This window comes from Macrobrachium nipponense, chromosome 4 (genome assembly GCF_015104395.2).
Source record: "Macrobrachium nipponense isolate FS-2020 chromosome 4, ASM1510439v2, whole genome shotgun sequence".
NCBI lineage: Eukaryota > Metazoa > Arthropoda > Malacostraca > Decapoda > Palaemonidae > Macrobrachium > Macrobrachium nipponense.
In genome coordinates this window covers 42,848,691-42,873,268 of record NC_061100.1, presented here as the reverse complement: position 1 = coordinate 42,873,268, position 24,578 = coordinate 42,848,691, and the positions used below count along the sequence as shown (strand labels likewise).

Genomic DNA, 24,578 nt, shown 5'->3' with positions numbered 1-24,578 from the left:
GGGCATTTGCAATAACACTAAAATCAAACAAATACTCATTTTTTTAAGACCTCGACAACTCGAAAATATGCATCGTTCCATATAATTGAATATAATATAGAGAAAAATATTGAAGCACTAAGCACAATACCACACCAGATCTCTATGGATATAAAAGTAGGTGAATTAGTTGAGATCAACATATATCTGATTGAAGCAACTGCCTTTCTTAGCCGTGTTACCTTGCTGAAAATTTTACACAACCGCAAGTTTCCTTAAAAATTCAGGATGCCTATGCTGACCTACGATTTGAATTGAGTACTACATGGTTCGACTGTTGTTGGTGGTCTACGAGAGAGAGAGAGAGAGAGAGAGAGAGAGAGAGAGAGAGAGAGAGAGAGTCTTGTAGCCTATGAATGGTTTTCACACGAGTGAGGTGAGGTTTACCCCCCTCCCCCGGGCTCGCTCGCTCTCTCTATCTCTCTCTCTCTCTCTCCTAGAAGTATAACGAATTCACTGCTCAAGTCAACAGAGGCATATATTGGACTTTTGGGATCGCGCCCGTTTGTCTCTCCTGGTTCGGCCCGAGAATCGAACACGGGTTATCCATTTGTGAGCTAGACATTTCACCACGAAGCTACGAGACCAGAGAGAGAGGAGGGAGGAGAGAGATTAGAGAAGAGAGAGGGAGAGAACTAGAAGGGGTGGGAGACTGAGAGAGAGAGAGAGAGAGAGAGAGAGAGAGAGAGAGACCTACGTATAAAAACTTTAATCCTATTATTAATTATAATGAACACATGTTCATACCATTATAGAACAAATAAAAAGGTAACGTACTTGCACAACTAGCTTCCATTGGACGCCCTCTGTGAAATATGTACAAAGAACGAAAGATAAGAAAAGATATCAGTTAATTATTAATAAATGCTTGGATATATATATATATATATATTATATATATATATATATATATATATATATATATAATATATCATTATCAAATAACTTCATATAAATCTGAGTAATCGATGGGATACCATTCAGTGAGTGATGAATGAATGAATGAATGAATGAATGGATAAATAAATAAACAAATAAATAAATAAAACATGAAGGAATAAAGTATCTGAATAAATAAACAAATTGAAGCTAAGAAACAAGCAAAAGCAAGAGTGTCTGAAAGTGCACCCCAGCAAGGAAACTCAAACCCAAATTTTCGTTGTATAAGGACAATGTAAGGTAGTATGGCATATCACGAGGTTTGAGAAAGCTGGTTTTATATGGCCACCACACGGCGTAAGGCTACTAATGTCTATGTGAAATAACCCACCATCCACCAATAGTGGCACAGTCACTCCATTTAGTTGAAGATAAAGCTGAAGGGTAGAACCACTGAGCTACCCAGGTAGGAAGCAACCAACAAGATTATAAGATTCCGGGAAAACAAGAGCGTGTGGAGGCGGTTCACGCTTGACTGCACTCTTCACCTTGGACTGTACAAGGGAAAAGTACAGGGCCCGGTCCAAGTTATCAGGGGAAAGCTTTCTCCATCACAGAAGAAACTATAATGTAGTTTGTTGCTGAATTCTCAAGTTGAATTAGGTCTAAAATTTTCTGCTTTTGTTCTCATCAGATATTAAAAGCATGGACTCATAACAAGTCATACTTACTCAAGGCTGGATCTTGCTTACTGACACAAGCAAGGTCATAGTATTATTAGTGAATGTAAATGGACACTGTTCTTAGGCGATGACCAACCTACCTTGGCATAAAAAAGTCAAATGATATAGGAAATGCATTGCAAGAGAAGAGTGACAGACTGCTTGACCTAAAAATTAGTGATTTCATAAAACCCTGTAGAGTTATTAAGCCTGGTGAACATAATAGTCAAGGAACAGATGTCTTCATGAAAATTGTTGATGAAAATCAGGCAAAAAGCTTTAATATATATTTCTGACTGACAGCTGGATGAAAACTTAATCTGAATTCAAATTACTGTCAGGATCAACAGGCCGGATCTTTGATTTACATCCGACATCCAAAGAATTTCCATGAAGTATGCTTTTTGGAATGATGGTGATCAGATCCATAGATAAAGAGGGGAGAGACTGGACAAACAAGTGACGATCACGTGCGCGTAAGGCGCCATTGTTATGTGTTGATTCTCAGAAATGGCAGCGGCAGAGACCACCAGCAAGAAAGCCACTTCTGGCAACCAGTGCTGGGCCATCAACTATGTCACTTACAGAAACAAGATCACAAAAGAAAGGGGGATCATATTTCACAAGTAAGAGACCAGTTTTCATTCATGAAAATCTTTATAACTGTGTTGAAACCTTAAGTAAACATGCATTAGATCACAGTCAACTTGCAGTCAACTTCATGCTTGCTTTTTGAGCTAATAAAATAATGAATGTTGTAATAAGCTCTTAATTAATGCATATTAGACATAAAATTTATATAACCTAACAAATTAGCATGCAGGGTTTACTGTCATTCCATGTAACCATGGTTAAGTCTGACAATTTTCCCTACTACTAGTACTACATGAGGCCTAGGCCTAGGCCTGCTGTAGTTTTAAGTGTTAATGATGTGTTGTACTGTTACGTACCATGTTATCAATAAGTTTTCAAACCTTGTATGCAGAAGACTCAGCTGAATTTGATCTGCCAGAACATTTAAAGGTAGCAGACTATTCCTCAATTTTACCATTATCACTTTTATCCTAAACGATATTTAAAATTCATAATACATTATAGCTTTAAAAGTAATATTTACCAACTAGCTAGTCTACCAGGGTTGATCATCAAATAACCAACGGTAGCCTGCCGTAGGCTAACCTTCGCTTGGCAAGGGTAGCCTAACTTGGCATAACCTTCAGGAATGCTAATTTTTTCTGTCTGTCCCTCTCTACAGACTATGAAATGCAGCTAAAGTCTTGGGTAATTATGAAAGTCTCAGTTATTCTTACAGGCTAGCCTAACTTAGACTGGACAATGTAAGTAAGTATGTCAGTATGACTCTGACATGTTACATAGCTTCATACCTCCTATTAATAATTGCACTTGAAGAAGCACATGTACCTTATATGTCATTCAGATGCTTTGATCTGATTCTGTAAGGTACATACAGTGTACTCTCCCCTGAATCACAACTGTATGAATATGAATTAATGCAGATTGTAATTACATTTATACAGTAATTAAATAAATTATTTCTTTTATAAGATCTGTGAGTAGCCTCTTATTTCAAATATGCCTTAAAAATGTCTGCAGATCAGTGTAGGAAGCTTGTTGTTAATAATATGTGACATGTGAGATTCATGACTGATTTTTGTCAATTTTGTGTTTAAGATTTCCTGGCAAGAACAAAGAGAGAGACCGCTACCTTCCTTGGGTTAGAAACTGCAAAAGGGTTAAAGAGCCTAACTATGGATCACACACATTGCAGCAAGAATTTATACATTTTCAAACCTCATGGTTTGAAGTCCTGAATATGGCAACAATGTGGCTATCAAAGCAATAATAAGAACTAGAACGGGCAAACTGGCATATACATCAATAATGGCAACAGCAAGATTTATGCAGCCCTGCAAACTACAACATTAATTGCATCCCTATTAATAGTATCCGATACAGTAAATTTCAAAATCCACGAAAATGATTGTGCAGACTTGAAAATTGGCTGTTAGGTTTCAGGTTATTAAAGCTGGGCTATTATAATATATGCCAGTGGATGAAACTTATACATGGGATGACAGCTTTGGAGATGATTATCATTTTAGCATACTGTTATCCAATTTTACTCCCTGTCAATTTGAACCATGAATGAAGACAGAATAATAATAATAGCTAGTTCTGCCTCTAGAGTAAAACTGTAAATTTATGGTGGTAAGATAGGCACATAACGTCTGCACATTGGTCAACTTGATTGCTCAAGAGTATAAAAACTACAGCAGACAGAATATATATTTTCATTTCTACGTATAGCACACACTCTTCCATGGTAAATGCTGAAAAGATCATTTACCAGTCTTTAAAGACCGCTGAGAAAATTGGCTGTTAATGCAGCATGATCATATCGTAACATCACCATACTTGCAAAACTTATGGCTTAACTGTAGAGAAAATATATATACAAGGAAAATGAAATATCTTTATTTCTGCAAACAGTACATATTGCATTTAGTAAATGGTCCATTAATCATTAAGCAGTCTTGACGGACAGCCGAGAAAACACGTTTTAAAGAGTACAAGGTTCCCCATTATATTGGGAGTTGCGTCATTGTTTACATAATAATCAACACAGCGATGGCGCCAGGCAGTGCACGTCCTTCTGTATTTATTTACGTCAAAATTAAATGCTCGTGAGAATTTCTTAACATAAGAGTCAGAGCTTTTTCTTGTTCGAATTTTCATAGAAATGAAAATACCATCACATATTATCGTTTATCCCCTGCATTCCATAAAGTTTTGTGAAATTCGCCGAACAATTTCTGAACTTTTTCACCCTTGCTCTTATCGACATAAAAATATATCCACGTGTAACAAACGAGAGAGAGAGAGAGAGAGAGAGAGAGAGAGAGAGAGAGAGAGAGAGAGAGAGAGAGAGAAACATACTAACATATCGAGGTGAAAGCATAAGTAGCACTACAGGGCAAAAAGTTCCTGCAAAATTTGTGAATATATACTGTACAGTGTACATTGTAAACTACTTCCTGTAATTCCAAAACATTTTTCCGTAAACGAAAACTTTTTTAATTAAGCCTAAACACTTTTAATTATTTTGAGCATGACTTTCTACAAGTCCAAACTCCTTTCAGTTAGGCACAAAATCGTTTCTATGAGTTCTGACCAAATCTGTGGCGAGCAATTCTTTCTTATACGTTCAAATGTTATCTACATAAAAACATGAAACTTTTCTGTATACTCAAGCCCCATTACCGGCGTAAGCCCAAGGCGTCTTTCTGAAGACCCAAAATCCTTTTGCGTGTCTGCACTTCCTACTTCTCTTTCTGCGCGGCCAGGGCCGCTTTACGTACACCTAAACCCTTTCCTGTTCGGCTTACTGCTCACAGGTAAAGGATTTCAGAAGCCATTCATGACGATATGATTTTGTTTACAGGTGGCTGCATAAGCAATCAGATCCCCCTTGGCGTGATTCCTTACCCTCTATTGTTACGAGATCAGATAGTCTCTGAGTGGGATTTATAACCCAGGTAAATCTCTCTCTCTCTCTCTTCTCATGAGGTGCTTCTTATCTTCTTATAACCCTTATTTTTCTTACTCTTATTCTTTTATTCTTTCCCCCTTTTTATTCATCTCTTAGTCTTATTAACCTTCGCCTGGTTTCTTGCCATTTTAACAGAGGTCCTGGAAGTTCAAGCGGACAGCGATTTCAATCTTTATTAAATCAGTAAAATATCTAAGCAGACAAGATCCGTCTTTCCATGTCTTCTTCGGTATTTGAAGAACTGACACCGAACCGCCTCAGCATAAAATCTTTATTCGGCCATGATTACTGTCCATTTCAGCGAGGGTTTGAAGGGAAATATGACTGCAAATTTCGCTGGGCGTTTGAGAGGGAACTATTACAGATTTTGTATTCAAAGTAAAAGGAGACGGTGAAGAAAAAAAAAAAAAAAAAAAAAAAAAAAAAAAAAAACTGGGGTTTTCGATAATTTAATGCGGACACAAAAACTTTCTATAATTTTTATTTGGAGGACAAACAAAAGAAGGTTTTAAGAATTTCGAAAAGGGAATAAAAGAGCACTGAACTTGAATGTTTTTATCAACGTTCACTTGCTTTGAAAAAATGAGATCAACAAAAACATTATTAGTATTACAATTACTCTTATTCTGACTAAGGAAATAAGAGGAGAGCAGTAAAGACGCCTCAACATCGTTGAGAGATGCACTGAACACAAACGAACAAACTCAACCACGTTTAACTTGAAAAGAGGCCGCCTTTTTAAATGAGAAATGAGCACTTTGTTTTCTCTTGCTTTTGTCTTTGAAGCGACTCCACCTTTCGAAATTGGCTTTTGAATTTGCTTTTATCGCGCGAGACTCAAAATATTCTGGTCGGTTAAGCACAAAAACACAGGGAATTGTTAGGCCATGAGATGGACACCGACATTGTACACTATCTTATGACGGGCGAGGTCTGGTTCAACAATAGATAGACTCTCTCTCTCTCTCTCTCTCTCTCTCTCTCTCTCTCTCTCTCTCTCTCTCTCTCTCTATTAATTTTAAAACATGGAATTAAATTTTAATTTTATTAATTTTAAAATATGGAATTTTAAATTTTATTAATTTTAAAACATGGAATTAAATTTTAATTTGATTAATTCTAAGACACGGAATCAATTTTTAATTTTATTAATTTTAAAACATGGAATTAATTTTTAATTTTACTAATCTTAAAACATGGAATTAATTTCAAATTTCATAATTCAAATTTATTAGTCGTTTTCGATTTTTCTTTCCTTTATTCTCGTAATTGCTCTATTTCGTTGCATTTTGATCGGGAGACCGAGCTATCCCAACGAATACTGGGGAGATATAATGTTTTGGAACTATTTCATGACTTCAGAGGTTCACCGGGACATATATTTTATCTAATGATACTGAAAAGTGACGATCATAACCCATAAGGTAGACGGTAGCCAATTAATGGTAAGATGATCCAAGATGATACGAGGCAGATGGTGGAGGGAGGAAAGTGGAAGGGAGGCTATCAGGTGAGAGGTAGCTACTACAAAGGAGAATGTAGTAAATGGAAGAAGGTAAGTGCGTCTCAACTCACGGAGCAAAACCAGTGTACCAAAGAGTAATACGTAGAATTTATTATGTAAATATATTGCAAAATCATTATGATAAGTTGATGTTAAGGTTAAAATATGAAAATTGCAACTTTAGCTAAATAGAATTATACTATTAAGTAACAAAATTACAAATATGTACTCTGTACAATTCACCATGTTAATATATAGAGTAAAATCATTATTGTAATATGTTAATATTAAGGCTATGGTGAAAAAAACTTTAACTTTGTCCAAATAAAACTGTGGCTAAACCATACTTTACATTACTCTAATTTCCCTCATTCTTCTTTCACCCATTTTACCTATCAGCTAAAAAAATAAAAATAAAATATAATAAACAAATAGAATAAAAAATGTGGTGGATGGGCAAAGACTCGTACGTCTTCATATGGCCAAATAAACAACAAAATAAACAGTTTTGTTTTACATTTTAAATACATCCAATATTTTTGTGCGCACAGAAATAATAATTTTGCGTATACATACAATTTCCAGGAAGAGTGTGCGCAGGAAGCTTTCTCAACTATTCAACTCTGGGGTTCGTCGGATCCCTTGCTTCACTCGCTATTGATACGTCACATAGGATTTTCCCTCAATTGATTTTTCATTCTTGATTTGCCCATTGAGTATTATCACCGGCCTAATCTAGTGTCCTATCCGCTACGTAGCCTCCCTTTCAAACCTCAGTCTCATCCCTTGCCCGCCTTTTCATCGGAGAGTATTGCGCATTGCCCCTTTCAGCTGTTCACTCCCTCCGCATTCTTCTTCATGGAAGGATGACGGGAAACTTTGACGTATTGTGCGCCATCATTTTTATACCCGACGGAGCTGATAATTCTTACAGATTACACTTTCTCTGTCTCGCTCTAGTGTGTGTGTGTGTGTGTGTGTGCCCATAACATCAGAGCGCGTACTTACACTACAAACATGCGGTTTCCGGAAAGATAAACGTTGTTTACAAAGCGTAACTGGGATTTACAAAGCGTAATCAAAATTCTCATAAAATGTAGCTTTGATACACGATAAAACTATACGGATTTAAAGTCATAGTACAATATATGAAATATCTATAAATTATTGCTCTCTCCCTTCTCCTTTGTTACATACAGATCCAAGGAGGTGGCAACAGAAACAGCTGGGACTGAATGGAAGAACCGTGAGTACGCATCATATTACGAAGTGATGGAAGTGATTCTTTATAGTGCGGATATTATAGAAAAACAAGAAAGACAAACCATCCAATCGATTTACACCTTCCATACTACCGCTACTTGTATTTCCTTCTTAAACAGCGGAGGGACTTCCCCTCTCGCGTCCCCGTGTTGACTGGCTTTGTTCTGTCCCACTGAGGACGGAAGAGCTGACAATTTTTATCGCATATTAGTTTTTCATTTAAGGTGTTTCGAACGAAATATGGCAATATGGATCAAATCTCAATAGGCCATTGTTTAAAAAGAAAAATATATTATAAGGGATTTCTTTTTTTGGGAGATTAAACTAAGCCCATCTGTTCCCATTCTAGAAGTGAGCAGTATGAATAATATACACAAAATAGACACACAAGAAGGAAGCAATGGGTTCTGTCCTACAGCAAATAATTATACACAGACTAAGAGAGGCAAAGAGTTCCAGTGTAGCTAAGTAGTATGTTACTGAGGATTAGTCATTGATAACCTGATCCATAAATATAGAAACAGAGGTTGACACACAGTTCTTTATCATAAGTACTGGAACTTCCAACAATGAGCAGTTTATCCCAATATGGTCAGTTTGCTCTTATACCTCTGCATTCCATCTCTGCAGCACTTTCTTCCTCTCCAATTTCCATCCAAAGTTTCTGAATTATAATTCTCATCTTCCTTTGATGGGCGGAAGAAAGAACTTGTACTTTCGTAAATTTTTCATGGTTCTAATCTTCCTTGCATTCAACTCTTCCCAATCCACACCTTCCACACGTAATATGGCGTTAATTTTAAGTCTTGCCTCTTCTGTAAAATTCAATGCCACACAGGCAGTTTTATTCCTGCTATGGTCAAGTTGTGGAATGATCTTTCCAATCATGAGCTGAATCACTGGAACGTCTGACACTTTCGTCTAGTGGGCTGACAAAAGTCTAACTTCAAAGATGATCTGTTATTCATCTTCATCATATTACTTTTTTTGCTATTTGTTTCTTTTTTTCATTTCTCTTATGACTTACTTAATAATACATGGGCATGTAGCATTTTGTTATCCCAAGTAAGTTTACAACCTGGCTTGTAATAATGGTTAAGTCAGAAAACAACTGGCCTTACCAGGTGGCTTTAAGTTAAATTTGTCAACCAAAAAGTTTAAATTTAAACTGAATTTGTCAACTAATAAATATAAATTGTTAGGTATAACTTTGATCTCTGACTTCCGCTCGATGTCTAAGGTCAAACTGGTGTATGGGAGGGACTGGATCTGATAGTTTGGCCAGTAAGGAAACTACCCTCAAAAGTTATTGGAAACTTGAAAATCTTTAACCTGCCGTCCACAAACGCTCACGCCAAGAACCGATGACGCTAGATTTATCTCAAGTGCTTTTCGGACAATCGTAGTAACAAAACAGGAAGCTGAGGAACAATTAAATTATTGGGTAGCTACTAGCATCTGTTGAGGTTACAAAAAACACACCTTGGAAGTAACAAGCTTTAACCCTAAAGACTTGCTAAGGAACTGTTTCTTCCACAAAGCAATATCAAACTAGCACTAACCCTTTCCGTTCATCCTCATGCGCATCTGAGCCACGAAGGTACAGACTTGTACATAGCTTAATATTTCCCTTTTTCTCAAATAAGTTGCAGATGTCAAATGCACTGTTGCCCTCGGTGTCAGGAAAGGTGCTCATCAGCTATTTAGGCAGTATATCTTCATACTAATGCATGGATCTGAAACCATTCATAGTTAATCTTAAAAGTAAATTATCTTTATATTTGAAGTTTGTACCACATAATAAAATCATGATATTGTAAAACTGCTCCAAGACAGTTGTTCAACTGTCTTCCTCAAGGGATTTGCAACCCTACAGCAGGTGCTCCTCTGATCTGAGATGCAATGCATCACCATTCTGGGGCATTAACTCAATGCCCAAGTAGTGCCTCATTGGCTTTCACTTTTAGTCGACTAACCTTACCATACAGCTTTAGTGTAAAAAACATATATATAAAATTAAGTACAATGTTTAAAATAAAGACAAACAATGTCTTTCTACCAATCCAGAGAAAATCAACATAGTCTAAAATAAAAAAAATTTTCGCATGTGAAGAACTTGCTACTAGGCAGCTCCTTCCTTAATCAGTTCTTCTGGGACAGTACCACAAGGCAAGCTAGCAAAAACAGCCTGAGCAGAGTTTTGTTCGTTACTCTACCAAATTCACTATCTAAACCAACAGGGACACAATGGATCTGATTTTTTCATAAAATGGGCCCCGAGTTGTTTGTGCTTCGTGGGATTGAGTTCTTAGTCTTTGTTATGTTAAGTTTGGTAGTTTCAGTCCTGCCTCAGGCTATTGCCTCTCTGTTGGACGTCAGCCGGGTAACCCCGAACCCCATATCATGACGTCACTCATGGCAGTAACCATCCAGAAGACAGTCTCACTGTTTGCCTTGACGGGAGTGAATGCTGGCCCCTTGATTACGTGGCCAATACACTACTAACTGTACTAGACTACCCAGACGGCTAGTGAAGGAAGTTGGAATCAATGAGCCATGGACGTCCACAAACACTAATTATATATATATATATATATATATATATATATATATATATATATATGTATGTATGTATGTATGTATGTATGTAGTATATATATATATAGATATATATATATATATACTATATATATATATATATATATATATATATATATATATATATATATATATATATATATATATATATATTATATATATATATATATATATATATATATATATATATATATACATATACATATATATATATATATAATTAGTGTTTGTGGACGTCCACGGCTCATTGATTCCAACTTCCTTCACTAGCATATATATATACATATATAAATATATGTATATATATATGTAGATATATATACATATATATATATAGATAACATATATATATACATATATATGTACTATATATATGTGTATATATACATATACACATATATATATACATATATATATAAATTATATATATATATATATCATATATATATATATATATACATAATACACATATATATATACATATATATAAAAATTATATATATATATATATATATATATATATATATATATATATACCGGTCACTTATTACCAGATACCTACGAGGTCAAAATGACAATCGTTTAAACAAATGAAAAAAACTCCTAAACTGGTAACATGGCCTACCTTTCAAGTTGAGCACCATCCCTGAAGTTAGCTGAAAAATCAAAGTACCAAACTCTAGGTTAACCCAAACTCCCAATGTTACAAAAATAAATTAGCTAACATGAAACTGGAATAAAACGGGTTGCGAATAACTAAAGGAAGCAATGTTAAACTATCATATTCTTCCCAAAATCATATTTAAGCAGGTACAACCTTTTTCTCTTTCTGTCCAAATATTCCTAGTTTATCAAAGTCAAAAACTCTCTAGAGCAAACCCATTTTTCTAGATGGTGACTGAATCCATCTGAAATAGAGAGACCCTACTTATCAGACAATTAAACACTAAAGTTCGTCAATAAAATGTGTGTCACATCGCACTTCCCTTTCTCTAGAACTGAAGTAATTGTTTTCACTTTAACCTTTTCCGCCGAACCTCCAACGCCTATTCTACACCGAAATCACTACTGTCCACTGTGACAGTTGGCCGTCCAATTCCTCCCTTAATTCACATACCAGAGGTTATATGTCATTTTCTGTGACACGTAATATGATTGCACATCCACTATTTGATGCTACGTACTTTCCCGTGATTAATTCGTGTCTTAGGAATGCGTCAATGAACTCCATTCTGCACATGAAAAGTTTCCTATTTGTTTTTCATCTCGGCATCTCCGAGGAATCCAGCGTTTTGCATCTGTCTCTAACCGGCAAGAGCTAAGGTTATCAACCCCACTTATTTTAATATATATATATATTTCTACCAGTGTCTTTAAGATAGATAACTACAATACCAGGAATGCGCTCTTGAAATCTTGAGTTCTTCATACTTTTTGGATAGGCTTGTCACTGCAAAGCATAATATTCATAAAACAGAATATGCACAAGTTCAAATGTTTGTAGCAAGATTCGAACCCACGTCCGGAGTATGGGAAGGTCATTTTACCCACCTAACCACGATGTCGGCAACGTGACGTTATTCTGATACGCTGGATTCGGGTTCGAATCCTACAACGGATATCGGAACTATTGTATATTCTTCCAGTAGTAACAAGCATATTAAAAAAGTGTGAAGAATTCGAGAATTAAGAGGACATTGTGGTTATTGCAATTACATACGAATCTGGTAAATAATGTATATATATACATATGTATATATATATATATATATATATATATATATCATATATATATATACATACATACATATATATATGCACTTATAATAAACAAAGAGCATAATCAACAAACCAAGACCCACTTAAAGAGTCGGTTTTCACAATGGGAGTGAGTTGGGGGAGGAGGGAGGTAAGGAGGGGGGGGAGGGGGGGGGGGTTCGCCGTCATCTTCGGACATGCATGAGGAGGAATACGTCATGCAGAACGGGTGAAAATTTTCGCTTGCATGTTCTTGACCTGAGATGGTCCAAGGAGAGTCTCTCTCTCTCTCTCTCTCTCTCTCTCTCTCTCTCTCTCTCTCTCTCTCTTAACGAAGGCTACAATACACACAACAACATTTCTATGGGATACGTCCCCATCAACTTGCGATGTAGCAAACTACTTAGAGGAAAACATTTCTATGGGATAAGTCCCAAACATCTTACGTTGTAGCAAACTACTTATAGAAGGTCAAAACAAAACCTCTCTCTCTCTCTCTCTCTCTCTCTCTCTCTCTCTCGTAACTAGGGATGCAATACTTAAAATTTTTATGGAATAAGTTACATCAATAAATAAATAAATAAAACGATTAATTCAGGTGTCAACACTCATTACTATACCAAGAAATTCAGAAATTTTAATTCTTATAATAATCAGGTTGCGGAATAATATTAACTGGCGAAAGACACATCCAAGATACTAATACAGTAATCATTATGATATGAAGGGGATAATGAAATATAATACCAAGACTTGAAACACACCAACAGAAATTTTTTTACGATGTATTGATTTTCTCTTTATGACGCAAATATTTATCTTAAAAACCTGACAACTAGCGGAAAGGAGAGAGAGAGAGAGAGAGAGAGAGAGAGAGAGAGAGAGAGAGAGAGGAGAGAGAGATAGAGAGAAGGAGAGAGAGTGGAGAGAGAGAGAGAGAGAGAGAGAGAGAGAGAGAGATTGTCTCAAAAAGTGAACGGTGGATTGCTGGACATTGCCGAGGCTTATGTGTATACATTCAATAAATATTTTTCCTCTCTCTCTCTCTCTCTCTCTCTCTCTCTCTCTCTCTCTCTCTCTCTCTCTCTCTTTGTATGAATATTCCAGAAAATAAAACCTACACAGAATGAATGAGAATTGCTGTTTCAAAAATCTCCTGAAGTCATTCAAGTCAATCGGAAAAACCTTTGGAGAACACGCCATTAGCAATTCGCTTCACAAGTCAGCATCGAATTACGATTTAATATCAGAACTGATCTGAATAACGCAACGTCATGCGTTTATTATTTCATGCTACCGTGCGATAACGAGGAGCTATCACGGAATAAATTCCAGCAAACGTTTGCTGATAAAAGGGGGCATCGCAGCTACAACGACTGATTACTGGAAAATTACAATACCAGAGACGGAAATTACGCTTTATATTGATAAACTATTCATGCTGCATTATCAATCATACAAGTATCAAAGAAGAGTTATTCGGAACGTACCTACGCGAGTGAGAATACTTTGCTGCAGAAATAAATATAGTAAGACATAAAAATTATACGAAAAGGAAGCCTAAGATTATGTAATGGAGAGCAATGACGACTTAATACACGTTGATTATTTGAAAAAAGTTTTAGAAATCTTACCGGACACTTCATGTAAAATAAATACGATAAGTTGGAATTATTATACATGCAATACTTAAGATGTTTCTGAAATTATAAAAAAAATCACAAATACCTCCATCGACATTTCCTGTCTCTGGTGCTTTCACTTCGGCATTTGTGTATAGGACGATTAGTAGGGATTATAAAGTAATGCTTACAAAACGTAAAATCAAAGAGACTTAATTATATAGCACGAATGCGGGCATTTTTGTTATAATTATGCCTAAATTCTTACTTCTAAATGGAAAGATCTTAATCAGTAGGTTTTCATTTGACTCTATCTAAAATTGTCTTATTAACTTGATTATGTTTTAGTTACACTTGATTTCGATAACTCAGAATATGACTTCATGTTTATTTCGGTTACAGTCAATAGAAGGAAGAGAGAATCTCCAGCAAATAACCTTTTACTTCCATCGCTAATAACGACAATAACAAGGAGAGAGAGAGAGAGAGAGAGAGAGAGAGAGAGAGAGAAGAGAGAGAGAGAGAGAGATGAGAGAGAGAGAGAGAGAGAGAGAGAGAGAGCGTCTTTCTAGCGTTTCTTGTCAATACTGAGCTGAAATGTATCTACACAGGTGGACGAAAAATTTTGAGCCCTTAAAGCTAATGTTTAATTCTTACAACTTGTAGAATAGCTTATGTTGCGGTGCAAAGGTTGTACTTAACTGTTGGTACAGTAAACAACTATAATGTTTGATTTCTATTTTTTAAGTTCCAAAGAGAAACTAATAGATCACAATCTGTTTGGGCCTTAATTTACTTATAAACAAAGCGAATACTGTGATAATGGAATAACTATACTATATATATATATTATATATATATATATTATATATATATATATATATATATATATATATATATAACATACATAAAATAAAAATAAACTAAACTAAAATTCTGTTACTTTTTCTTAGCTTTATTTCATATTGTTCATCTAGAAAATTTTCAACATCTGTTATCAAACGATTTCGCAAACATTAATGGCACCTTTACTACCCATCTAGGTATGAAGCGACAATCGTAAAGTAAAGATTATTTGATTGGCCCACTATTGCGAAACATTATACGCAACAGTTTGGCTTCAAATATATATAATAGTTAATAATGAGAGAGAGAGAGAGAGAGAGAGAAGAGAGAGAGAGAGAGAGAGAGAGAGAGAGAGAGAGAGAGAGACTCAAACTTTCGGCATATCTAAACGGACGAGATGTGCTGATAATCTTTACGCGGCGATAATTGATTTATCACACGTATCAATTCTCACCTATCGGAGGCAGCTATCATCTTCTTCCCCTCTCCTTCCCTTCTCTCTGCATCCAGAATCCACAGATAAACATCTTTACGTCTTTATCGTCGTGTGCATAAAACTACGCTAGCAAAAATACCTGAGGGCCCATAGCATAACCAAGGCTAGAGAGAGAGAGAGAGAGAGAGAGAGAGAGAGAGAGAGAGAGAGAGAGAGAGAGAGAGAGAGAGAATCTCCCTGACCCAAATAGACCCCACAGGTGATGCTGGAAGGTACCTCGGAGGGCCTTTGTCTCGTGACAGAGTTCCAGGGAGAGTCTGGAATGTAGATGGACGTGGATTCCAGAGACAGACAGACTGATGGTGCGATTTGGGAAAAAAAATAATCACGTTTTCTTTGGATAATGAGGAGGTAGTAGTGGTGGTTTAGCAGTATATGGTTTTCCTTCAGTTGATGGTAGGGAGCCGTGAGGAGTGATTTGTAGATAATTGGACAGTTATTATTATTATTATTATTATTATCATTATTATTAAGTAGTAGTAGTATTACAAGGCAAGAAAGTGGATTACCTTAGCAACAGCTCCTCCGTTTGCATCGTAGCACGTTTTTCTGACTGAACCCACTAATGTGAAAACCGTAATGCAAATATACATAAATGGTACTAAAGTCGTTTTAGCATTTTACCGTGAAAGAGTGAATCGAATATCGTTTCCATTTGACGTCATGAGGCTGTACTTTTTCTTCCGTTTCATTCAGCAAACAAACACAAGGGCAAAGAATTCACATGACATAGAACTGCAAGTTACGAAAGTTACGTTAAATTTTAAAAAAATATTAGTATTTACAACTATGTTTATGCGCATTTACAGTTGCAATCAAACTACTCAAGCATCCATGTGGAACAAAACTAAAAGGTTAGGAAAAAGAGAAATAAAGAGAAATCCAAACCTACAAGAAAAGTGATAATAGTAAAATGCTTTAAGAATGATTAAAGATCAAGAACAATAAGAAAATCAAATCAACAGGCTTGAATTATACATTACAGCATAAAGAGAAAACGAAGGAAAAAGAAAGAAAGAAAGAAAGAGAGCAGACGAAGGGGTATTATTTGGTGGCATCGTGACCCCCCCCCCCCCCACCCCCAACCCTACATGAGAACGTGACACAATCCGTCATTCTTTTCTCTTTTTTATGTGAAAAATCTTTCTCTCCTCCGAAGTTTATGACGGCTGGATTTCTTCTTCTACCTGTTCTTTTTCAGTGCCTTGCAATTAGAGAAGTAATCATGGACGGGTTAAACGCTTCCTCTCGTGAGAAGGAAAAGTGCTGCTCATGTTTTATCTTTTTTTTTTCTCCTTGCATTTATTTGTTTGCTTTTATGCTTTCATGACTTAAAATTTTCAAGTCTATTTTTGTTTGCTTTATGTGCCTGCTTTTCCTCTTGATTTCGAATTTAATTTGGTTTTTGCTTTTATTACATTTTTACTGACAGGTCAGTTAGGATGGTTTTCACTATTATTCACAATAACTGTTTTTTATCTCTCTCATACTGGCAATCACTTTAATGACGTTGGGTGTTCTTATCTTAGGATAAGAATTAACATCCTTTCGAAAAAAGCTCAATTGTTATCTGTTAACAGAAGTGGTGACAGTATAAAGATGATACCAATGCCACTGAATAAAAAAGGTTATAAAGTAGCAAGTTAATTCTTTTTTACACAGTCACTACAGAAAAAGGCACTTTTAACGAGGCAAGTAAATTTCTCTCATACCAAACCACTGCCAAAAGAACCCTTTAATTGAGAAAGTACGTCTCTCTCACAACATACCACAAGGAAAAAATCCTCTGATGGAGAAGGTACATTTCTCTCATACAATACCACTGCGAAAAAAACCCTTTAATGAAGAAAGTACATTTCTCTCGTACCATACCACTACGAAAAAATCTTTAATGGAGAAAGTACATTTCTCTCATACAATACCACTGCGAAAAAAACTTTAATGGAGAGAGTAAATTTCTCTCATACAATACCACTGCCAAAACAACCTTTTTAATGGAGAAAGTAAATTTCTCTCATACAAAAAACCACAGCGAAAAAACCTTTAATGAAAAAAGTAAATTTCTCTCATACAAAACTACAGCGAAAAAAAATTTAATGGAGAAAGTAAATTTCTCTTATGCAAAACTACAAGAAAAAAAAAGTTAATGGAGAAAAGTAAATTTCTCTCATGCAAAACTACAAAGATAAAACAATTTAATGGAGAAAAGGAAATTTCTCTCATGCAAAACTACAAGGAAAAAAAAATTTAATGGAGAAACTAAATTTCTCTCATAACAAAACTACAGCGAAAAAAATTTAATGGAGAAAGTAAATTTCTCTCATACAAAACTACATAAACAAAAAATTTAATGAAGAAAGTAAACCCAAAAAATGTTAAAGGAGACAGTGAATTTCTGTCATACAAAACCACTGCGAAAATTTTTTTTTAATGGAGAAAGTAAATTTATCTCATACAAACCCACACCGAAAAAAATGTTAATGGATTAAATAAATTTCTCTCATACAAAACCACAGAAAAAAAATTAATGGAGAAAGTAAATTTCTGGCATTCATCACCACTACGAAAAAAAAACCTTTAATGGAGAAAGTAAATATCAGACTTCTCAGGAAGGACTGGGATGCCCCAGTACATTACCGAGATTTTTCTTTATTGTAAATGCCGTTAGGACGGGCAACCCAAAACCCATATTCTATATACCTTGCTAAAACCCTTACCTGGTCCAGGTAAGACGAAACGAAGAGCAAAATTGATAACAACGGTTTAAAGAAAGTGACAGACAATCATCGCAAGTCAACAAATTCTAATTTTGGCAGTGCAGGGAAATAACTCTCCATCGAATCGAGCGATTAAGAGAATTTTTTGAATTCCAAAGTAATCTACTAACTGTGGGTGTTGGTGTGGCGAGTGGAGGACGTGGTCTTTCTTGGAAACAAGCTTCTGTTCAAGAACCACTCGGTTATATATTGATCGACAACAAAAAAGCAATCTGTTTGGAGAGCGATTTCTTCGCGGTTAACGATGCAGGCAAATAGATGAGCAACTGTACGAAAACTTCATTCCATGGAATGATTTGGAATGAATTACATCTACTGGCTTTATCCTTTATCCTAATGAAGTCCCATGCTTTTATCGCAACAGGTTTCAGCTGTTGTTTAATTAAGTAAGGGAAACACAAACATCTTGATGCGCTTATAGTTCCAGAGATACAACGAACTCAAATTTCAATGGAACTATGGGGAAGGGACCCAGTTGCAATCCACATCTGCTAAAAAAGAAAAAAAAACAAGAATCTAGATCATAGACTATAGACGGATCCTTTCTGTTTTAGGAATTACCCTAATTAGGAATGGTTCCTGATAAGCAAACTAAATCTACATCGTAAACAGTATTCCTTTAAATATACGATATAAACGTACCCCGTGGGTTTAAAGTACTCTATTAAATTTTATACATAGCTTTTTGTTTAGTGCTTAAAAAAATCAAATGGTGGTGACCACATGCCGTAAGATGAAACGACTACAGTAATAATATTGCCAAGAAACTACTTTTGTCAAAATAGGTTGTCATTACATTTGTGACATCACTCATGGATACATTTTCAAAGAGACCCAGTCGTAAGACAATTAATAAAAGATGACGAATAAGTGCCAGAGACAGGATAACTACCTAATGTTCCGAATGAAGGATAGTGGTTCAAAGCACATCATTCCACCAAACTCACATGGTCTAGATGAAAGTTTTTAAGATTATTATTTTCATGATTGTATTCTATGGTTCCTGTGCTTGCAGACAAAAAAATATGAAAGACTTTTCTTTTGCCTTGAAACCGACAAAACATAAATGTTTGAAGTTACAGTTGGTTTAAATCAAGGATCGACACTTAGTTCATTTCTGTCTGTACCAGTTATGGATATACTGAATGAAAGGATCAGCAATGAAAATCTGTGGGAGTTGTTATTGGCACATGATTTGCTGATTACAGCAGAGACTGAGAAAGATTGCAACGAGGGGTAAGAGAGTGGCAGGATTCTCTTGAATTGAGTGGTATAAAGGTAAATGTGGGTAAAAGTGAGGTCACGGTGACCAGTAAGAAGGAGGGTATAGGTTAGCAAAAAAAGATACAAGTAGCCCAGATTTAAAAAGGACAGAGAAATTCAGATACTTGGGATTTACTTTAATCCTGGCACGAGGGTGTGAAGCTGAGGTTGGGTAGAATGAAAGCAGCTTGGGGGTTGATGGAGGGAGGTGGCAGGGGGTAGCGTGTGACATAAGTGTTAAATAAACTGAAAATAAAGATCTATTGTAATCAGAAACTTGGATACTGAGAGGGAAGAAGGAACAGAAGCTGAAGCGAACAGAAATTATTTGGATTTTGGAGATATCGTTGCGTGAGGGTCTGAACAATGAGGAAATGACATAAATGCAGAGGCAGTATAGTTTACTTATATGATATGAGTCGAGACTGAGATTTGGTAAGGGAATGTGGGAAGGATAGGAAGAAGGAGCGAAGAGGGCTTAGGTGGGCCCTTTAAGGGGAGGGGGGCAAAGGATTTGACAACGGGATGAAATGAAGGAACATTTGGAGGAGACGGGTTTGGCAGAGGAAGACGCTTTTCATTGAAATCAACGAAGAAGACGCATCGAGGCAACCGACCCCTTAGCTTAGGGACGGCAGTTGGGTTAATAAAGAAGCCTCGAAACCTTCTTACCCCTTACATGAAACATATAATATATTCAAATAACTATTCCACAATTATTGAACTTGAAAAATTAATGTTTGTCACTGACGTTATTCTTTAAACCAGTCAAGGAGAAAGCGAGACCTACATATATATTGACGCAGATATATTTCCCGATCCCTGGGAAAGATCCCTTGATCCCTCTACAAAATCATTTAGGGCAGCGGGGCATCTATGCAGCCGGGGATGGGAAAACATGAAATATTGTGTTCATTAAACGCGGCAGGGTTCGGTTCTGGGTTTCCGGTCATTCCCCGTCCTCGTAAGTTACAAAGGATTTGGGGTAAAAAGAAATTATGGCCGTATCTGGGAAGGTAGCGCGGATTCTGCTCCGGATTAGGGAGGCCGTTCGCTGCGTAAGTCTATTAAGGCTGAAAAGGGAGACGCCCCCAATGATTTAGTTCCTCGCGCAGGGAACGGAAAGATCGTCTCGGGGGTGTTTTTTTTTTTTCCCTCTGCTCCCCGGATAAGGATTTCGAAGACCCATAAAAAAAACGGCAGGCCGTAAGGGACAAGATGGATGAGACAAATTTATTGCGTACATCGTGTTATACAGGGATATTAAGGTGGCGTTTATGTTTCAATTTGGATGCTGGGGTCTTTACCTCGATAGGTAGTTCTCGGTGATGAATGGGACATTTCGTCGTTACAGTTTTGTTTTATTAGTTTATTTATTTACACCGTGCTTTCCCTGACATCTCTGACTCTTTGTCTTCGATTTGGATAATAGTTGCTCATCTTGCTTTTTCCATATTTCGTTAACTATTGATATGTAAAAAAAAAAGAAAAAAAAATTATATACAGCCTCAAGGTATCAATAACAGATTATATGTCCAATAAAAATGTTAAGGTGATTAATCAAACACACGAATCACCATCTCAGCGTATTTGTGTGGTATAATTTTTCAACAGGTTAAAATACAAATACAAAATTTTAATGTGCAAACTACATATACTATATTGGAGAAGCATAGGTGGCGTTTTCGGAAATTTCACTTCCTATAGCTATAATGGCCGAAATGTGATTCTCATACCGAAGCTAAATCTTCCAAAATTTCCAAAAACATTTGCGTCCCTCGAATGGGGATCCTCTTCTCCTTTCCCGAAAAAACAAGAAATAGAAAAAAGAAAGAAAGAAAGAAAAAAAGGAGTAACTATACTGAAATTCAATCGATCCTATTACAAATTACCGTAAGAAGTGCTTGCAATTCTCTCGGGACTATACTCGTATTCCAAGTGGATTTCTAGTAAACTTGGGCCAGGGGTTACCTGTCTATAATATAATTATTATTCTATATATTATATATTAATATATAATATATATATTTATATATATATATATTATATATATATCTCACATTGGGATCGAACCTAACAGGAATATAAGAATATGAGTATTATGCATAATGCCTCTTCCACCCCATTGCGGTAATGAAGTCAAACTATCTGCTCGTAGACTAGTCAGTATCATTCATTTTGCCCTATGTAATTAAGATCAGTTCTTTCCCAATTACATTTAAATATCAAAGAACTTTAAGGAAATATTTTCAATAAAGGAAACTATGGGGGGAGGGGGAGAGAGGGTTGGAAGGGGAGGGGGAAGGGTAGGGGCTGTTGGAGGTCACCGTGGTGGTCACATAAATGGAAGCAGGTCTGTTCCTTTCGTTTTCCTTTCACTTAAAATGATTTCCAATGTGATTTCTTCTATATCTGGAGCCTCGCTCTGTCCCATCTCACAGCTGCTGAAACTTCCATTGATATCACATCAGCGTAAGGTTACCTTTGCTCTAGTCATAGATGACGAGCTCTATCTAGACGGCATTACTCATTTCAGTTTCCTACATTTAAATCTAACCTGGGTATGAAATAAATCTCAAAGGAGAAAGGCTTATGTCAAAAATTCTTCCCAACCATCTTTTGGTTCGTCGTCCGTCGAGAAATAGTTCATTAGCCGCAAGATGATGACGATGATGATGATGATGATGATGTGTGTGTGTGTGTGTGTGAGAGAGAGAGAGAGAGAGAGTTACAGGGTTAGGATGTCTCAAAGACTTCAGTCCATCCGAGGAGACATCATATGCTCACTTATCTCTAGGAGCAGGAGAGTGAGTTGCCTAGACTCATCTGATATTCTGAAGACTAAATATCAATGCCTGACGTCGTTGGAGAGACGGTTCCTTCGTAAGTATCTGCATGTAGCAAACGTACATGATCTGAGTGGGGCAGCCTTAAGTAGGAAAATACAAAAATAAATGTAGATATGAAAATGCATTCAAAATGAGGATCCAAGCTAACCATACCAAACTAAAGAATAGAAGGCAGAATTTCTAGTATAATTCCTATGAACATTAGCGTAAGATTACCTTGCTTAAGAGGTCCACAAAAACCTCTCATTCATTATTACATCGTTCCCAACTAGCCTCTTACCATATGAAAAGGGAATTTATTTAGCGGGACATTTTACGTAACTGTGCCGTAATTACCTATAGCACATCCAGTTCATATTAAACAGAATTGACCCTATATTATCTACGATAGCCCCGGGTTAGATATCTGGATATCCATTCGCTCGTGAGTCTACACGTTAATTCATTAGTAAAGTAATAAAGTAAGTTAACTGGTGGGAAATGGGGTCATTTGGTGGCCCTGCGAAAAGCCTTCTATTAGGATATTCTCCCAGCGTTGACTCCGCCGCTCTATGTGCCCCCTTATTAGCCCAGAAACGTTATTGTGTGGGTCCAAACGTTATTGCTTTGGTCTACAATCCGCACAGCTCTTATTGACAATCTATGTTGACTCTTCTTCCCGCGTGGCCAGACTAAACTTGTAAGGTTGAAGCACCAGTTCAAACAATAAGGATTTTGAGCTTTCTGGTCGTCACCAACCCTACATCACCTTCTGTCCGTCACCTTGGACTTATAAGGCAGGAAGAGCTATTCAAACGACGATGATTTTAAGCTTTATTGTCGTTCCGGGGCTAACCCAACTTGTGTTAGTCACTCTTTAACCGGTCTTCAACCACGTGGCTTCCTCTTGCTTATTGGGCAATAAATCTAGATTTTTCGGTTTTAGACTCATCAGGCTCCATTAAAGTCGCCTCAAATAGGAGAGCGGCTTTCGCTGACGGGACCTGATAAAAGGGGTGTTTATCCAGGAACATATTGGTTACGTTTATTAGGCATTCTATAGCCGTTTACTGGATCCGGTTAATTAGCACCAAATGTACTAAATGTGGCGAAACGTAGGATTAAATTCTACATTTCCTGTACCGTATTTTGTGAAATACGTAAAGGAGTGATATCTGTAGATATGTATCACTAATCCGTGCATGCGACTTAAAAAAAACACACACACTCAGAGAGAGAGAGAGAGAGAGAGAGAGAGAGAGAGAATAAAAAAGCAAGGTTGGCCAGAGACAATGAAAGGGAAATGTTAAACAGAATGGCAGAGGACAGGCAGGAAGAGAACGCGAGTGATTTTGCCCTTGCAGGGAAAGAATCTGCTTCCGAACAAAGCAATGGCACGATCTTTACAGAATAAACGTGGAAGGCCTTTTATTTAAATAAGTAAATGACATTTGTTTAGCGTTACTTATGATTAATAATTCACACAACCTGCAAACATCGCCTGCTTCCCTCTTTCACCAAGTTGCGGAATTATTTTTTAGTAATGATTAAATTCATTTTACTCATTCTGTGTGCAGACAGCCCTTTCGTTTCCTATTATATTTCTTCCCATTCCTGCTCAATTTAAACTATGACCATTTTTGCGAGAAAGATTTCCCTATTTGGGGAGGTCTATTTTTCAACATCCCTTAAAATGGGAACATTTATTTTCATTTATCCCCATTTTGTGTATATATACATATATATATATAGATAGATATATATATATATATATATTATATATATATATACAAAATGGGGATAAATGAAAAATAAATTATATATATATATATATATATATACTATATATATATATATATATTCTAATAGATAAATATATATTAGATATATATATATACGTATATATTAGTCGAATGAAAACAAATATCCCAATTTTAAGGGCTATTTCGGCTTAGGTCTGGCAACACTGGTCGAAAGATACTGATCGGTGATGGCGTAAGTAATGCTTTATATAAAAAAGATCTGTGAATTATTTGCGAAGAAACTGGGGTAGTAGTGATTACAACAAACCCCTACTTTTTTTCCTGGGCCTTCTTTCCACACTCACAGGTCAAAATCATCAAGACAATCAAAATGTTAAGAAAGATTTAGAAACATCTGTTTCTATTACATTTAACTGTAACTGGCTTTTGTTACATCGTTGTCGAATGGTGGTATCTGGCCTTCTGAACAGATATAGTTGAAATCTAGATATGACTACGTATTATTATTAGTAGTATAATAATATGACTACATGTTATTATTAGTAGTATAATCATTTTCATCACCCAAGAGTCTAAATTACACTGTTTTTTTTTCTTTTTTTTTTTTTGCGAAATGACTCTTTCAATACTTTCGAAATTGACAACGCAG

The 24,578-nt window shown here is 36.2% G+C and overlaps 1 protein-coding gene across 1 annotated transcript in view; it reads left to right on the top strand.

The window, feature by feature from the left end:
* The first annotated feature begins 6,661 nt into the window (after positions 1 to 6,661).
* The window catches only part of LOC135211346 (uncharacterized), a 32,361-nt gene continuing 14,444 nt past the window's right edge, over positions 6,662 to 24,578 (top strand). The window contains exon 1 of the mRNA XM_064244661.1: positions 6,662 to 6,766. Within this exon, the coding sequence (XP_064100731.1) occupies positions 6,662 to 6,766 (105 nt within the window). The remainder of the gene's footprint in view (positions 6,767 to 24,578) is intronic.